The sequence below is a fragment of the Saccostrea echinata genome, unplaced genomic scaffold (assembly GCF_033153115.1).
Source record: "Saccostrea echinata isolate AGI-Se365-2 ecotype Australia unplaced genomic scaffold, CSIRO_AGI_Sech_v1 ptg000051l, whole genome shotgun sequence".
NCBI lineage: Eukaryota > Metazoa > Mollusca > Bivalvia > Ostreida > Ostreidae > Saccostrea > Saccostrea echinata.
The window spans coordinates 6883319-6901239 of NW_026889800.1; the positions used below are offsets into that span (position 1 = coordinate 6883319).

At 33.8% G+C, this 17921-nt stretch overlaps 1 protein-coding gene across 1 annotated transcript; it reads right to left on the reverse strand.

Annotated features, from left to right (window-relative positions):
• Positions 1 to 2664: 2664 nt before the first annotated feature.
• Positions 2665 to 16886, reverse strand: LOC133203516 (von Willebrand factor D and EGF domain-containing protein-like). Its single transcript, XM_061339289.1, has 11 exons — positions 16857 to 16886; positions 13001 to 13061; positions 12356 to 12556; positions 7620 to 7784; positions 7274 to 7333; positions 6559 to 6848; positions 4627 to 5007; positions 4396 to 4545; positions 3782 to 4000; positions 3291 to 3493; positions 2665 to 3088 (listed from the first exon to the last, which is right to left on the reverse strand). Exons 1-11 carry the CDS (start codon positions 16884 to 16886, stop codon positions 2665 to 2667), a joined length of 2184 nt encoding a protein of 727 aa, XP_061195273.1.
• Between the last annotated feature and the right edge of the window lie 1035 nt (positions 16887 to 17921).

Genomic DNA, 17921 nt, shown 5'->3' on the forward strand with positions numbered 1-17921 from the left:
ACGCCATCATACGATAGAGTGATATCAAAGCCGCTGCCGTAAACATTTGCCAGTGAGGATCTTTTCCTACGTGAATTGGTTGGAAAGACAGCTTTAATAATAGTTGGGCCAATATATGTGGCAGTTGTGATGTGTGTAGACAATACGGCTGATTTTCCGGAATCTGTTATCTGAATTTTACATATAAAAGGTTAAGAAAAAAAGTTAGATAACGAAAATTCCAAATCTTTACTATAAACTTAGATTTTAAGATAAAAGGTATCGATTAGATGCTTTACAATTATACTCGTATTATTTATAAAAACATAGATTAATATCAGATAATGCTCTTGGAGCTTAAAATAATGCCATTTATATCTTATTAATTACAATTAGGTAAAAAAAAAACCATACCTCAAAAAAATAAAATTTCACATGGACAGTTTTTGCTAAAAAGTAACCGTAAATGTTTGTATTTGCGCATGATCTTTTACTGGTTGTGCACAAGCCATTTTCCGGTAATGAAGTATTTGTAGGAGGAGTTGTTTTGGCATGGGAACAATCGAAACCAACAAATGAAGCACTGCATGAACAGACACCTGTGAAAAACAGAGAATCATTCCTATTTAAAGCAATTTTGTCTAAAGAGAATTAAAGGGGCATTTGTGTCACGGTAAACCCATGCATTACATTATTAAACACTCTAAATAAGACACAATAGAGTCTGAAACATCTGTTTCATATTTGGATGTATTACTAGAAAAAGACATACATTGCAAACTAAAAACAAACTTTATGATAAACGTGATGACTGTCTTCACCTTTTCTACCCTCCTTTTTTCTTGTTTATGCTGCAATATACCTATTCACCTGCATATGGAGTTTATGCCTCCTAGTTGAATCGACATGCTAGATAGAGCATGTTCTGCGTACAAAAAAGAAGTCTAAAATGAGGCAAGCTATATACAATTGAGAAGATGAAAAAAATATCAAAAATCTTGTTAAAAGTCAACATTTTGCAAATTCTAAGGTCGATAATATTATCTTGTCTGCAAAAACAATTTATCATTAATAAGTTGAATGTTGACTGATTTTTTCATACAGAATGAAAGCCATAATTTTCACACTGAATTGTCTACGGGTTTTCCCGCTTGCTTGATCAAGACAAAGAGTACACGGCGGGCGTGACCGGTCGGAAAGGGATGCTTACGTCGTCATGGCACCTGATCCAACCTCTGATGTTTTTAGAGGTTGAAGCATGTCACGTGACCGCCTGGATCACGTGATTCGCGCATGGGCAGAACAATGTCACATGTGCATTATAATCGGAGAGGACTACTTTAAAAAATAATGAACACTGAACCTCATTTTATTTCTTTTAAGGAAGTTATTCATTTAGTTCGCGAACTTTTTAATCACCCCTCGTATAAACCCCATATGCAGGTGATAAAGGTATTTTGCTACAAAAGCAAGGGAAGATGACCCTTTTCATAAAGTTTGTTGTTAATTTACCATTAACGTTTTGAGACATTTTTAATCTAAACACTCGATTAATTATACATTATTAAAACCCATACCTGCAGTACAGACGCCATTTCCTGAGCAATTACTGGGACATACGAATTTTCCAATCCTGTCAACCACAGATTCTCCTTGGGTGCCATTTGCTTCGTAGAATATTTCGTATTTTTTGATTTGGGTAAAACAGAATTGTTTTAGCGATTCGATTGTGTAGCTTGTAAATTCTGTAGTCCCAGCATCCTGTTGGTAATTGATATTTTCCTTATTAAGGTTTCCTAGTAAAATCTTTATCGTGAAGTTAAAAAGTGTGATATTACTTGCATTTATCAGTGGTCAGATTCATTTTTATTAATAGTTTTAGATTTGTTGAGCTATTAATAGCAGTGTGGTGTAGAATTGACCTCATTGCAATATTAGGATACATTTTGTAATAGTAGAACAGTAGAAGTTTATTATTATTTTTTTATTATTATTATTTTTAATTTTTTATTTTTTTAGTTTTTGCTGACAATCTGTGATCATAATAAACAATTATCAGGAAGAAATATTGCTTAATTAAGAACATAAATTTTTGATCGAATACTCCGTTCCTTAAATTTCCGCTCATATTGTTTCTCTGCACACCTCCCTTTGAGTATCATCCAGTGAGAGATTTATAATTATACGTTTATCAATATTACCCGTATATCTAGGACACATTCTTCTATGGCAGTGTTGGTTTTGTTCTCCATTTGGATATATTTCTGACATTCTGTTCTAGCTGGGTCACTAAGTACAACATTCTCACAGTGTGAACGAGCGGACGTCTCTGTCCAACCATTCTTCCAAGTAGGTGTCTAAAATATTCTATCGATTAGTTATATGTACATAAAAACAGAGAATAATATATTACAATACTGACAACTAAATTACGCGTTTTAAAATTCTCTTCGTTGAAATAATTTGTAAACATTGCCAGAAAAAAAGCCAGTCGGTACAAAATTGAATGAACCTTTAAGCTTTAGAATATTAGCATTGTAATTGATTGTGTTTGCTTGTTTGTTTGTTTTTTTTTTATTTTATAAAAATAATTATAAAAAAAATATTTTTTGTTATTTTATCAATTTGATTCATGATTTACTGCAAGAATAAAAATTATCGCTAAAAATTCAAATTTATGTTTAATCATGTACTCTCGAAAATTGTTAAACTGACGATGACTGAATATGATAGAAGTATGACAAAAATCACCGGTGGGTTAAAGTTTGGATCAAACTGTGGATCCAATGCAAGGGGTGGAGTTTCTATGATATCATCAGTGTCAACACTCTTTCTGAATCTCTGATGAGAGAAATCCATATCACCCGCCTCTCGCTTGTGTCGGTTTTGGTAGCTCTCGCATGTGGATGTAAAACTTCCTGATGTTGTTTTTTGAGAGCATATGAGAGCCGGAGTTGCTATGGAACAATTTGCAGTGTAGTGATTAGATAGCGGGTCAGTGTAATTTGATATATTTGTGGCACAGTCACAGTATTTTTGTAGCTCAAAGTCATTGCTATCCAATATGGGGTTAGGTCCAAAAAGGCTCCTTGTTGAATTAATCTCAACTCTATGATGAAAAGGCATGGAAAATCATAGTATACATATACATAAACAAGTAACAATTACTCACGCAAAAATTTACAAGCAATGGCAAAAAAATATTTAGACTTCATATTTGATAGAAATCCCCGTTGTGCTTTTTTAGTCCTTAATTTAATTTGAATGGAATTTGTTTCTACGTTTAATGATATTGTGGCCATGATTTTTACCTCCAACTCAGCTGGAAGGCAGTCTTGTTGGTGGTAGCAGACAATGACCCCTGAAGGGTGAAGTCGTCAGTGTCATCATTGTTAGGATTACCACATAACCCATCTACATTGTCCTCATCGAATATGGAGGGCGTAATGTGAATATTATACAACCATTTGTGTCCCACGCTGTATTCTACTATTGCTCCAGTAGGTAGAGTAATCTGAGAATTCAAACGTAACATCTCATAGTCAGTAAATAAAAGGAAAAGGCCAAGTGCCTGCTTTACATCGTGTTAATTTGGATATAAACTCAAAGTATTTACTGCATTCATTTCCAAAACTTTAAGGATATTTATATCAAATAATTTTTTCCATTTTTTCTAACGCTGTTGGTTCCTCTTTTAAAATGTCTTTCAATATTGGATTGAAAACGTCAATCAGCATTTAGGTTTGAGTAACTTAAATGGCATTTAACATTTAATAACTTTTAAAAGAAAAAAATGATTTACCTTTGTCCAGGGATTTCCTATCTCCACTACCATGTGTCTATTGTCACACACGTGGTGCACAGTGTCATGATGAATGAGAGGCTTGGAATACCGGTATGAAATCTCTTCACAAGTACGATGTACAAATAGAGAGTTCTCCACCCTCACGGCAATACCACATCCACAGGGACCCTGTCCCCTCCATCCGTTCCAGGTACATGAGGAAAATAATGCGTGGACCTTAGATCAAGATTTATTAATCAGAAATTGATACAAATAAAGGAACAATGAGTAACTAATTATTTATCTTAGCAGCCTCAATTTACTTTTTTTTTTCATTGATCAAATATATGGAGATAACGAGCAGTATTCAAGCTCAAAAGTTCATTAAACAATACAAAATAGGAGCAGAGCAAACACTGTCCTCCAACACATCAGAAGAGGGTCAGGTGCCATGGAGTAGTAAGCATCCCCTGCCGACCGGTCGCACCCGCCGTGTGCTCCTTGTCATGATCGGAAATAACGGAAAAATCCGTCGACAATTCAGTGTGTAAATAATGGCCTCACAATTAGTATGAAAACGTCAGTCAGCATTTGACTCAATGATTTAATAATAAATAAAAATTATTTCTTACACTTATTTTTCTTCGTGTATGTCTGTACATTATAAATTCCCCTGCTAGCTGAGCTGTCCAGTATTTTTCATCGAATGTTTCCATTCTAGGGTCGGTTCTAGCATAGCACAGTTTGTTAGCAATGCCGCTATCCACATCATAAAGGAATATCTAGATGAATGCAATGAAATGTTTTAATGTTAAGCTGATATATATGTCCCATATGTTTCAGTGAAAAACCTGTCACCCTACCTTTATATCTGGCATTGTAAAATTGTCCCACACGCCTGATGGATCCATCCCATTAGTCTTAGCACCTAGTCTGATATTCACGTCTCTATCTCTATTGTTTATCAATCCGTCTGTCTTTCCCGTAACATTCAATATTTTTTTAAGCCACCAGGTAGAGGTCCTGATTTCAATCCCACAGGCATTATCCTCAAATGATACGGCTCCTTGCTCGGTGTAATTTCCACATGCTCCGACGTGTAATTGGTATTCCGGGGTAAGTAGGTAAATAGAGGCAAGGCAGCCTGCCTTAAACTCAACGTTAAAACAACCAACTGGTACGGTGACTGTTAACTCGATGGATATTTTCTCTCCTTCTTTAACAGAATATCTAGATGATGAAGGCTGTATAAAATATACATAACGTAAAAGCAAACAAGCCTTGCCATATTTCCTTAAATTTCCTTAGAGTTTTTTTTTTCAGGATTCCTTTCAAAATCCTCCTAGAAGGAACCAACATTTTGATAACGGTCGCATTTGTATCTTCATTTTCCAAATTAATATAATAGCAACATTTGCTCGATATTTTTTTTTATCTTCACATTAACTTTTTACTGCTCATTTTAAGAGACAATACTAGTTCCACAACGTATTGTTGTAGATTTCTACGAAATTATATTTAAACTTTTCCTTCCGATATGCGACTTTCCTAACAACGACTTACATCTTAAAAATACCTATATATTCTTGTCACCAACATATCACTCAAACATTAATGTTTTCTCCCTTTTTCATATTTTACAAATATGAAAACTGTATAAGCAGTGTACAAATTCATAGTTAGAAAAACTTCAGGAACAGAAATATTTTTTTTGTATAGATTTTACAATAAAATATTTAAATCATTGCAAATAAATCTCTTTTTTTAAAATTTTGATACAAAGTACTCACAAACATTCCAGCTTGAAATTCCTTGCTATAGTTGTGATGACCCGGCGTTCCACCATCTGAAAATCGCACTCGCACTGAACACTTTACATTTAATAGTAGAAAACATTGTTCTTTAATATTCATTTTTTTTTTATTGTTAACTAATCACCATCTAATCAATAAGGCTATAATTTTGCTGATATTTGTACTCGCATGACGCGTCAAACTTACAATTATAGGAAACATTAACTGTCTTCTTCATTAATGTTTCCTATAATTGTAAGTTTGACACGTCATGCGAGTACAAATACCAGCAAAATTATAGCCTAATTGATTAGATAGTGATTAGTTAACCTGCATATTTAATTTAAATCTTAAAGTTGATTCAATACGCAAAAGCATGTTCTAGGTACGATCAATTTCTTAAAAGAGACAGGCTATTGACAAATAAGTTGATGATACAAGGATATTAAGAATAGAATCTCGTTTAAAGTCTACAATACGCAAATTCTATAGTCGATACTATTACCTTGTTGCTACTACAATCTATCGGGAATTCGAAGTCGAATGTTGACTAATGTTGTTTACATGAATTGTCTACTGATATTTGCCTTTGACCGATCATGACAAAGAGCACGAGGCTGGTGCGACCGGTCGACAGGAGATGCTCTATTCTCCACGGCACCTGATCCCACCTCTGTTTTCAGAGTTCCTTATTTGCTCTGCTCAGAATTTGTATTGTTCGATTAAACTTTGAGCATGATGACTGTTCATCATCCTCACATTTCATTTCTATGGTTAACATGTTTAAAAAGAATATCACATCTATGTTCATCTGGGTACAAGTATCATTACCTCTCATTACCCAGACTATGGTTACTAAATGTGCAGTTTTACATTTAATTTTACTTTCATACTTACTAAGTCTACAATTATGGAAATCCCGCGTTTGGAGGTATACAAAATTCATTTCAATTAGCTTATATTAATAAGATGAACGAACTCTGTCCTGTTATTTGCAGCTACCACACAATACTTGTATTGCTGTAGATTTGGACTCACCACCATGTTCAAGTTGTAACTGTTGACCCAATCTCTGGGGTACAGCCAGCTCTGGTTGTCCTGATAGGGCTTTGATTCTATCACCTTTACTTCGTCTGTGTTGATGTACCAGTAGGTGTCGTACCAGTAGGGCCCCCCGGAGGGTTCTGAGTGCAGACACTTGAAAACCGCCTCTAAGGGTTGGAAGTTAGCCAGCCGTTCGCCATATTCTAATGATACATTCACTGTTGGTGCTGTGTTTACAGGAGCACGTGCTAAAAAATGAGCTGTTCTATTTGAAGGATATGTTTTTTTCTCTTTCATATATATAAAGTATTTCTAATCATTTTCATAGAGAGGCCTATTTGTACTAAAGTGTGTAACAGCTTTAGATTTTAAATCATGATTACAATATTAATCATGTTGCATAATCAAGATTACATTGAAGATATTTCAGTCAATCTAAAAATACTACAAAAAGATTAAAACCTTTAATATTAAAGTTATTTATATAACTAATCAGTGGTAACTTCACTACCGTCGCTAGTTGTTTTTGGTATTATAACAGAAAAAGAAATATCTTCTTTTATTAAGTCTAATTTATTCCAAAGTTTTTAGGAATTATTTTTCAATGTATGAGAAATCATTACTAGATTTGACAGTGTTGAAAAAATGATATGCCATCCAAAACGATGATTACCTTGACAAGGTGTGAATCCAGTCGTCGATGTTTGTCCGTCTGGACACGGCGATTCCTCTCCTGATAGAAAATGTAATTTTTAAAGTCTATCTTTTTGATTAGCTATGATGCTTAAAATTTATATAATTCAGACCAACAACTAATATGGAAGAAAATATTGCTTTAAAGCACGCATGGTTTCAGTGCGATATATTTTAAAACAAACAATTTGAAATGTAAATAATTATTCAAACCTTACTTACAGAAATAGTCACCTTTGTTTCGAAATAAGGAGAATAAATAAGAGCACGGGAAATTTGCATAATTTGCATTTTTCCTATTTCCATACCACTTGATTTTTTCTTACCTATGCAGTATCCAGTAGCTGTTTGAGGAGCTGGTACCAGGTAGTACACTCTGAACACGCCACAACTCTTTACTTTGATCGTCAATGTCTTGTCACATGAACTAATGAATCCAACAATACAGACAGTTCTGTTCACCTCCCCATCAGCATCTGAGGGAAGAGTGCCTTAAGGAGAAGAAAATATAAATTTATATAATAAAGATAGCTTCAGTCACATTAGAATAAATCCAATGGTCCATAATGTTTTTACTAGTCATAAAATTTCCCAGGATACTGGATTTTAAGCGGGTCAGTATATACATAGAGATCCATTCCTTAAACGTAATGGGCTTAGGCCACTTCAGTGCCTAGGCTCCATTACTTTTGAAATATGTTCAGTAGGTTCTCCAGACATGGACAAAGAGATATACCTTCTAATTGATTAGTCAAAATAAGATAAACAAGAATTTTATGGAATTAAATTAATCAAGATGTACAAAGCAATAATTCTTAAAGCAATATTCCTAAGCTATTTCCGTGCTTTAGCTATTCAAACCAGTTGTATGAGCTTCCAAAAGCTCCCAGACCTTATGTCTCAGAGCAGTGTATTCAAACACTCCATACGAGGGTTGTTCGAAAAGTTCGTGGACTGATGCGATAAAATAAATATTATGTAGTCTATACTTACAAAATTTTTAATGAACATAAAACAACAAAAGTTAAAGAAATGTTGAAAATTTTAGCTTGATACTTTGAATATTTACCAAATTATCATAAAATAAAAGAGACATTATATGATCACCCGGCCTGTCGCCGTATAGTTTCATGACGTCATTGTTTTTCAATGTCCGCATTCTCTACCTCATACACTTATCTTGATGAGTTTTCGTGGAGTTAAGTAAAGATTTAAACCCGTCTTGTTTATATGATTTTACAATGTCATAAACAGCTGGTTTCAATGCATATATACCGTTCACGGTAGCTCAGTCGGTAGAGCGCTCGGGAGGTCGTGAGTTCGAATCTCGGCCGCGACAGACCTAAGTCGATAAAAAAATAGGTAGCAACTGTTCCTTCGTCATGCGCTCGGCACTTTGAAGTGAAAGTTGCGGGTCCTTGGGATGAGACCTTAAAAACCGAGGCCCCGTGTCACGGCAGGCGTTGGCACGATAAAGATCCCTCACTGCTCAATGGCCCTGAGTGCCGAGTAAAGGTCAAAATTTGAAGCCCTTCACCGGTATATGGTGACGTCTCTATATGAGTGAAAAAATCTCGAATGGGACGTAAAACAATATACAATCAATCAATCAATGCATATAGTATTGTAAATAGATCTTAAAGATCCTCACTTTATTATAACAGCATATTTGCTTGTCGGAGTTCAACATCTATCACACATGATCAACGTCACTTTTCGACGTGACAAACTTTGAACACCCTTACTATAAATCGACATTAACTTTTACATCTGTTGTCTCTCTAATCTTTTTCGGCGTTTAAAAACAAGTATTCTGAATGCATTTTATTTTTCAGCAGCCCATTTAAATACAGGGTGTTTCATAATATATGTTACATTTTGAAGCTTCAATTTCACAAACACAAGAAAAAGATATAGACAAGTGTTTTTATCAACTTGATGCATGTATCTATAAGATTCATTATATACCATTAACAACTAAAATATTACACACTGGACAAAATCTCAAACATTAATGAAAATTAGTGAAAGTTCTTAATTACGTCATTTTTGTTACGTTGAATTTCACAACGTCAAAAGCCCGCACTACATGTTTTAATGATCTCCACTATATCATCTACAATTGAAAGTTGCTTTTCCTAGGTCTATGCCAGTTTTTCCTGAGGGCGAAACTTCATAGAATGTTGGAAAAAGAAACCCACCCCCTCTCTGACGTCATTACAACCCCATAATTGTTTGGACATTTCATATAAATTTTACGATAAAATTTCATAGAATTTACAGAATGGGGTAAAAATTGCACATTTTACGGTACAGTTGTGTCATACCACATGGGTGAATTAACGGGGTTTTTGAATGACAAATACTCATATCAAAAAATGAGATTTTTTCTCAGTTACTCTTTGGTAGAAAAAACGTTATCTTCGAGGTTGCGCCGCTTGGACATACCATTGCTTTAAAAAACATCAACAATTTATTAAAAAATAAAACTAACGATGTATAGTTTATTATATAAACAAGTAAGATGATGATAATTAAACATTAAAGAATTCACTGATGTATCTCAAGCGGTTTTAATTTTATGGCGCTAGTCCACGAACTTTTACCTTTATTTCAAGTAGCGGTAGGAACATAATGCACACCAACTGGTTTGTCTGCAGTACATTGAGACACGTAAATGAGGCTCAATAAATTCCTTACCTCTGCTCTCTTCAAAGGCTGTCACGTTAAATGACTCGAGCATTAGTGCTCATTTGTATTTATAGTCAAAACCAAAGTGCTTGTGACCCCCCCCCCCCCCCCAATAAAATCTGACATTAGGATAGTTACTACTTCTTAATCACATTTTCTGGTCATGATTTTTAGCACTGACTTGCAAATTTAATTATCGTTAAAATCGTAATGTAACGGAAATTACGGAAGCCTTTTTAGGACCTATCATTTTTTTTAATACGATATAGCGAATTGTCGAATTTGTTAAAACGAATTTTATCCGTTAAAGCATTTTTTGCAGCCCGGAGGACCGGGCTCCTCTATACATATAAGTTTAAGTGGTATATGGGGATTGAGGTGGGAGAAGTTATTCAGAATTAAAGGTTTTCTAAACAATAAAAAGATTGTTAAGCAGAATGTTCTTTCCCTTTATAAATTACGAGATACACAATATATTTACTTCCATAAAGTGAATCTGTAAAAATAAATATGTTTTTCATATTTAATATATAAAGTTGCTTATCATTTACTATCGAAAAAAACGACAGGTCCCTTTTTTTTTAGAACATCGAATTTTACTTTTCGCATAAAAACGTAAAAAAGTACTTTACACAGTTCGTGTTTTATATTCTTTAAGTGAAAGACATTTTTGAAAATAGCTGATGCATGTATCTGGTTTCAAATTATATTTTATGCAGCCAACATTTACTTGAGGAATTGATAAAGTTTAAAAGGGTATCGTTTTTGTTCGATTTTCATCCGACTATAAGTTTTCAAAATATTCTCGACTATCGTCTCCATCATTTAGACGCATGCCTTTTTCACACATATCGAAGCGATTTGATGATCAAGACTCATTTCCATTGTTTACTTTATTTATTTCCCGGGCGACAATTGATGGTTACATCAATGTTTTCTGGTTTTGTATTGTTATAACGAATTAAATCTGTAATAACAGATTTCTTGAATTCGTTATAACGATTACAAAAAATTTGTTATAACGAATTTAATTTAAAGGGATTCTAAAATTTGTTCTAACAAATTCGAATTAAATTCGTTTTAACAAATATATTGAATTCGTTAAAACGCCTCAAAACTAGTTAAAACTAGTCCAAAAAGTGTGTGTGTGTGTGTGTGTGTGTGTGTGTGTGTGTGTGTGTGTGGTCAATCTCTCTCTCTTCACCACACTAGAAAATATTCGTCAAAACAATATATCGAAAAATGTGCAATCGTTTACAGTCCATATTGTCGCCGACAATATATGCAGATGCTTGACTCTATATTTTGTCGTTTATTATTCAGGAGGTAAATAAGGCTGTTCTCGGTATATATTGTCGCTGGCTACGATATATACCGATGGACAATACCTGCAATGAGGGTAGGTACATATTGTCGCCGACGACAATATGTGCAGAACGGTAATATGAACGGACACAGGTTACTTAATCAAAGTTTCAAAGTTTTCACTATAGAAAAAAAAAATCAAAGTTTCAAAGTTTTGCTTTTGCTACATCTAACCATAGTAAATTATACTAAAGTAAAGTAAACTATAGTATTTTTGTGATGCATTTTCTTCTGACAACTTCTCTGCTGAATGTAGACAAAAGGCAACCTACAAATTCGATATTCACAAGCTATTGGGCTTTTTTGTCACTCAGAGACTTTTTCACACATATGTGAACAAAGCAGTTCCAGTGACTACAGAGACTGCAAGGTTTGCTTTCTGCAGTCTCACAGCAGTCTCAGAGCGGTTCAACAGCAGTTCCAGATTTTGGAAAGCTATCCCTGAACTGCTCCCTGAGGCTGCGTACGTATCAGTTTATGGTTTTCTGTTGGTATTTAAATGTAGGCATGTCAGCGGATAATTGATTGATTGATTGTATGTTGTTTTACGCCCCATTCGAAAATTTTTTACTCATATAGAGACGTCACCATATACCGGTGAAGGGCTTCAATTTTGACCTTTACTCGGCACTCAGGGCCATTGAGCAGTGAGGGATCTTTATCGTGCCAATGCCTGCCGTGACACGGGGCCTCGGTTTTTAAGGTCTCATCCCAAGGACCCGCAACTTTCACTTCAAAGTGCCGAGCGCATGACGAAGGAACAGTTGCTACCCATTTTTTATCGACTTAAGTCAGTAGCGGCTGAGATTCGAACTCACGACCTCCCGATCACGAGGCGAGCGCTCTACCGTCTGAGCTACCGTGAACGGTACCAGCGGATGAAAACAATGAGTTAATTAACTACATGTAAATACATCAGGTAACCTTAAAATGTCTGTAAAGATATTTCGCATTCTTTAGTACACGAGATACATCACAATAGTGATATACAATTAAAAAAAAATACCTTGCATCCAGATCGGAAATACTGTTCCACACTGGCTCATGGCAGGTGCTGACGTCACCATGTCATTTCCCGCTCCACTGTCAAATCGGTACCATTTGGAAGACAGGAAGTTGTCGCTGACAGCGACATCTGTAGATAGTAGTGTATAGCCGCTTGAGCGTTTGAATTGTCCGCTCAGCAGTGTATACGATGTACAAGGGTCTGCAAAAACAAATGAAGATGAAAAGTGGGAAAAATGTAATCGTTTATTGCTTTTTGTAATTTTCTTGTACATTGTTTCATACTAAATATTAGATTTCCTTAATATTTTGAATATTAAATATTGAAAAAAGTATTCAGGCGAATAACGTTAACTGTAAGTATAATCATACAGTGTCAATCATTGTCAAGTTGAAAAAGATAGCTTGTGATCACACACTGATAACACATCACACCATGGTCCATTTTGCCCAAAATGAATTAGGAGACTTATAAAAAGGACATCAAATCAAAATAAAAAGACCTCATAACCTTCCTTTTATTAAACTGGCGACTGAATATAAATATTATTTTCTTCTAAACAAATTGGTTTTAAGCAGAACATTTGAAACATCGGGGAATGTTCAAAGCTTAAGTAAGCGCTTGTAAAAGGTAATTGTAACATACCTGCCAGCGTGGATTGAAGCAGACAGAGAAACGATAGGAAACAGAGCTGACAAAACATTGTCTGAAATAAAAGTAAATTGTCTCAGATTTGGAAATAGCATGAGGGTATGAAATGAAACATTTCATCAAAGAACCTATACGAAAAGAGTATTCGTTTGCTTGTATGAAAATTAAAGAAATTGTTATGTTTTAAAAACTGGAATATATAACTAATTTCTATGGTTTAAATTATAGTTAAAACATTTTCTTCAGATTAGCTGGATAAGTCTGAAGTCTCAATAAAATACTGATGATTATATAGTTATTTGAAAGAAAATATAAAACATTTGAAACTCAGTCATTAGTAATGCAATTTTGGATAAAATTTATGGTACATATTTGTATTGTTTATAGAATTTTTGAGATTGATCATATTCGTTATCTTCGCCTTTTTCATTTAAAGTGCCATCAGCACGCTTCATAATGATACAAGTACATGACTATGACTAGGGAGAACTCTCAATTAAAATTGAATATACATTTTACAACTTAAACGGGGCTGAAATGAAAATAAATTCTTCTTTGGGAATTAAAATTCTTATTATGAAATCTGAAAATAACGAACAGTTTTCAAGATCGAAGTTCATTTAGACAATACAAATCTGGAGCAGAACTAAAAACGGAAATTTGAATCAATTTATATATTGAGCATTGTCATTTTCATTAAATTTCAAATTAAAAAAAAAAAACTATAAAAATGTAAAAAGATATGATTACAAAACACAACCATTCTAAATGCTTTGCTTTTGCTTAAAAAACAGAATGAAGTTTTTCAGATCATTTTGCAATAAAATGCTGAGAAATAGCAAACAGTCATTAAAATGTAAATTATCATTTGTCAACTTAGAGAGAGAGAGAGAGAGAGAGAGAGAGAGAGAGAGAGAGAGAGAGAAGTCAGTATGTACATGTATTAACGAAAAAGACCTGTAAAGATCTTTAAATTTCTAAATAAAAAGCTCACGTATGACGACAAGTGTTTACGGTAAACACATGACTACCTCAATCAGTCAATCACCATCTTCCTTCCTTATTAATGTTTTGTAATCATATCTTTTTACATTTTTATAGTTTTTTTTAATTTGAAATTTAATGAAAATAACAATGCTCAATATATAAATTGATTCAATTTTCCGTTTTTAGTTCTGCATCTTTAAGGTCGTTTTTTTTTCTTTTTTTTTCCATCAATGGTGAATAAAGTGCAAATCAAAATATGAATATATGTATGACAGTTATAAAGTATGAAAACATCCTTATATAAAATGGATATTTATCTAATTAAAATCCATTAAATGATTCTCTTTATCTATTAATTAGACTCTGTAACTGATGTATACTTACACTTTAATTTTTTCCTGTGGTTTGTATGAACAACTTGGATACAATTTACCGATACGTGGTTGATTGAATTAACATCAAATATATATATGTTATGTTATCATTTTGACTAGCAGTTTCATATTTGCCTATTTAAAGGTAACAGTCAGGGGAATTTGCTTTCAATTTAACCAGGAAGTTCAATGATTAATTATTTGAAGACAATTAATGCCAATATTTAAAGATCCTCCGTGACTGCAAAAATGTTGTTCTATTGATAGTTGTTTTAGATCCAAATCATTGGATTGTCGAAAGGAATTTATATTTGCTGTTTCTATATTAAGAATATAGTTGTGAATTCCAAAGACTGCATTATTGACATAATTGATATAGATATTGAAAACATTTGAACAGTGTTAACTATATAAATTTTATTAGTCCGCTTTTTCTGAAAACAGTAGCTAAAATTAATTTTCCTCAACAGATACCTTCATTTTATGTCTGTCATGCAAAAATTCCATTGGTAAAGCATGATTTTGAATTACATCATGTATGAGAGCAATGAGACAAAAAGATAAACAATTTTCTAAATTTGATGATTTATAATGTATACAGGGTTATGTCTGCTCCTTGGTATTTTCGCCCTTTCTCAATTGCAAACAATTTCCCTAGTGGTAAATTCTCCAAAACACAATTGTGTTTAAGAAATAATGAAGTTATTGCCCCGTTTTGAATTTGGCCCGTTTTAAATTTACGTACTTATGACGAGGACGAAAATGAAACAGGGGACAAAATTTCCCTTTATACAGTTTGTTTGTTTGTTTGTTTGTTAAAGGTTCCTTCGAGAATTTTCACTCAAATTGAGACGCCACTACTTGCCGATGGGGGGCTTGAAATTAAGACCTGTACTCGGCACTTTGAGCAAAGGGGAATCTTTTTCGTGCCAGCACCTACGGTGAGAGAGGACCTCAGTCTCCACGTCCCGTAGCGGGATTCGAATCTGCGATGTAAGGATCCACTCCTTACTCTCTGATTCTAGAGCAAACGCCCTTACCACTGCGCCACGCGGTGTACTCCCTGTAGACCATTTGTCACTTCGTGAAACATGGAGCTGGAACCTTTAACGTAGAAAACAAAATATTAAAGTTGATTCGTGATGAAATAATGAACTTAATTATGATCTCTAAGTCATTATTTTTGCAATTACCTAGATCTGAAAGAAAAACAAGAAAAATATCCAAAGAAGAAATAGGGATTTATTACTATTTTTTTTAATTAAGCAATCGGAAAATGTACACAATTATAAACTTATGAAGAAAACGCATAGGTTTGTCATTAACCAGGATTAGAATTTATTCTGTATTTTTAGAATGTATTTATAGAATATGCATATATTTGTAAGTACATGTTTCTCAATAATTGCATTACCAAAGTGATATATAATCTGCTGTATAATAGTTGTAAAGTGCACAGTCATATAAATTCCACTTAATAGAAATAATCCCCATATGTTTAGAAATATGTTTAGAAATCTTATTCGTGCATATAACTTACAATGTCTCACTTTTGATTTTCAGGAATCTAATTTTGACTTTGTTTAAATAATATACTTAATGATATCAGTACTCTGACAAACAATATTAATGTCCCCCTGAGTTCTGGATACAAGCCTGTGGGAGTGTATCAGACATGTATTTATTGGCCTTGGATCGTTTAGAAAGCAACATTTACATGTAGTAATTTAGGCACAATTCTTTGAGTAATCATGACTTTGCCGTTTTTCAGAAATTTTTTTTTCTTATGAATTCCAATATAAAAATTTGGTACCTTTTTAAGCCCATCACTAACCATGGGTTAGTGAGAAGACCGATTTTGAATCGGAACCATGTGACGGTGGTAGCATGATAATAAGAATATTTATAGACCAGCTTGGTCTGTATAGTGCAGATAAATACATTAAACCCCTATTCATATGCAATCCTACTCTCGTGTCCATGATCTAAAAATAAATTGGTTTTTACACTATCTGACATATTTATATCAGATATTATAGCCTAGTTGCTCTTAAGAAAAAAAAAGATATTCCCTCATTTATTCTTTAGTAAAACGTTTAGCTGGCTCTTAATGTGACACCTCAATGAGTAATGTGCAAACATCAATTTTATATTTTGAATTGACTCATCATGGCACTGTAGTGAGAAATAAAACAGGCCTATGTATGCCCGTGTCAAAGTTAAATTCCTTACTGTGATAAAATCTTACACAAGGCCTTAATTTGAACAAACATGAACTTACAATATATAAAATGAAAAAAAAGTGAAGAGAACGAACAGTGACTGATCTAAAAAAAAAAAATCTGCACACTACACAAATCCGTGAAAAGGGCTTAAAACGACCCCCGGAAATTTTAAAGGTAAGATCAAGTGCCCAGAACAAAAAAAAATCCCCTGTCGACCTGTCACACACCCGTCATGATCCCTGTGTATTGACCATGTTAACTTACTGTATGTGTACGTAAAATAGCAGGCTTCATGTTTTAGCGGCTTTGGTGCGGACAACGATGCGCTTATTCATGATAACCGCTAATTAAATATTCAAAAGTTGCTGTCCTTTAAAAAAAGGACTGCAATACGTGGACCATATGTATGTGTTTCTAAACGAAATTCAAAGAAAATTTCTAGATTTAATGACTTTACAAAGGTGTAATTAAATTCAATTTTTTTTTTACATGTATCTTATTATTTTCATCGTTATTTAAGTCTGCTTAATTAGGCTGTAATGATAAAAAAAATCATGACCTTGAAATGATATAAATATGAAATATTGATCTAGGTATCTATCATAATTGTAATGTAGCCTTTAAAATTAACAACAGAATTAAAAGAGGCTTAAGCGTGCAGGTATCGTAATGGTTGAATCTTAACTCCATTGGTGGATCCAGGGAGGGGGGTTCGGGTGTTGGAACCCCCTTTATTTTTGCAGAAAGAGGAAAAGAGAGAGAATTTTTTTTTCTGAAATATATATAGATATTTTTACGTTTAGTATTTTCAATAAAATAAGTACTTCAATCCCGGGCCCCGGGCCTCGACCACCCACACGTAACATAAAAGATTTCACTTTGATATCAATGGAAGATTCCGGCGAACGTACGGCTATGCCATTTTTGGACCATCTTCTAAAATAATTAATTTAGATAAGTATGCATAAAAAGTCATGAAAGGGAGTTTCCACAAGAGAATATTTATCTCCATATATTATGGGGATATTTTAATTAATGAAGAGAAAGGTTCAAAATGTCCCCGTAGTTTGTAGGGGAAGGGGGCTCACTTTTTCCTAAAAAATAATTTTTTGTTATAATTTGAATATATGTTTTGACTTGCATTGGAAGCTCCCCGCACTTTTTGTTGCGGGAAGGTTCAAAATACGAAAAATCAAACATTTAAAAAAATCAAAATATACCGAAAGTTAGACGAAGCCCCCCCCCCCCCCCCCCCCGAAATAGGATTTTTCAGTGTTGTGCACAGGTTGTTATTTCAATTTATTTATTTATTTTTGCTTGTCAACTCTT

Bases quoted from the DNA above. Each gene is read 5' to 3' on its own strand.
- LOC133203516 (XM_061339289.1), bottom strand. From the start codon at position 16,886: ATGAAGCCTGCTATTTTACGTACACATACA. The intron at 13,062-16,856 runs GTAAGTTAACAT...CTTTTATTTCAG, and splicing joins CTATTTTACGTACACATACA to ACAATGTTTTGTCAGCTCTG. The intron at 12,557-13,000 runs GTATGTTACAAT...TTGTTTTTGCAG, and splicing joins GCTTCAATCCACGCTGGCAG to ACCCTTGTACATCGTATACA.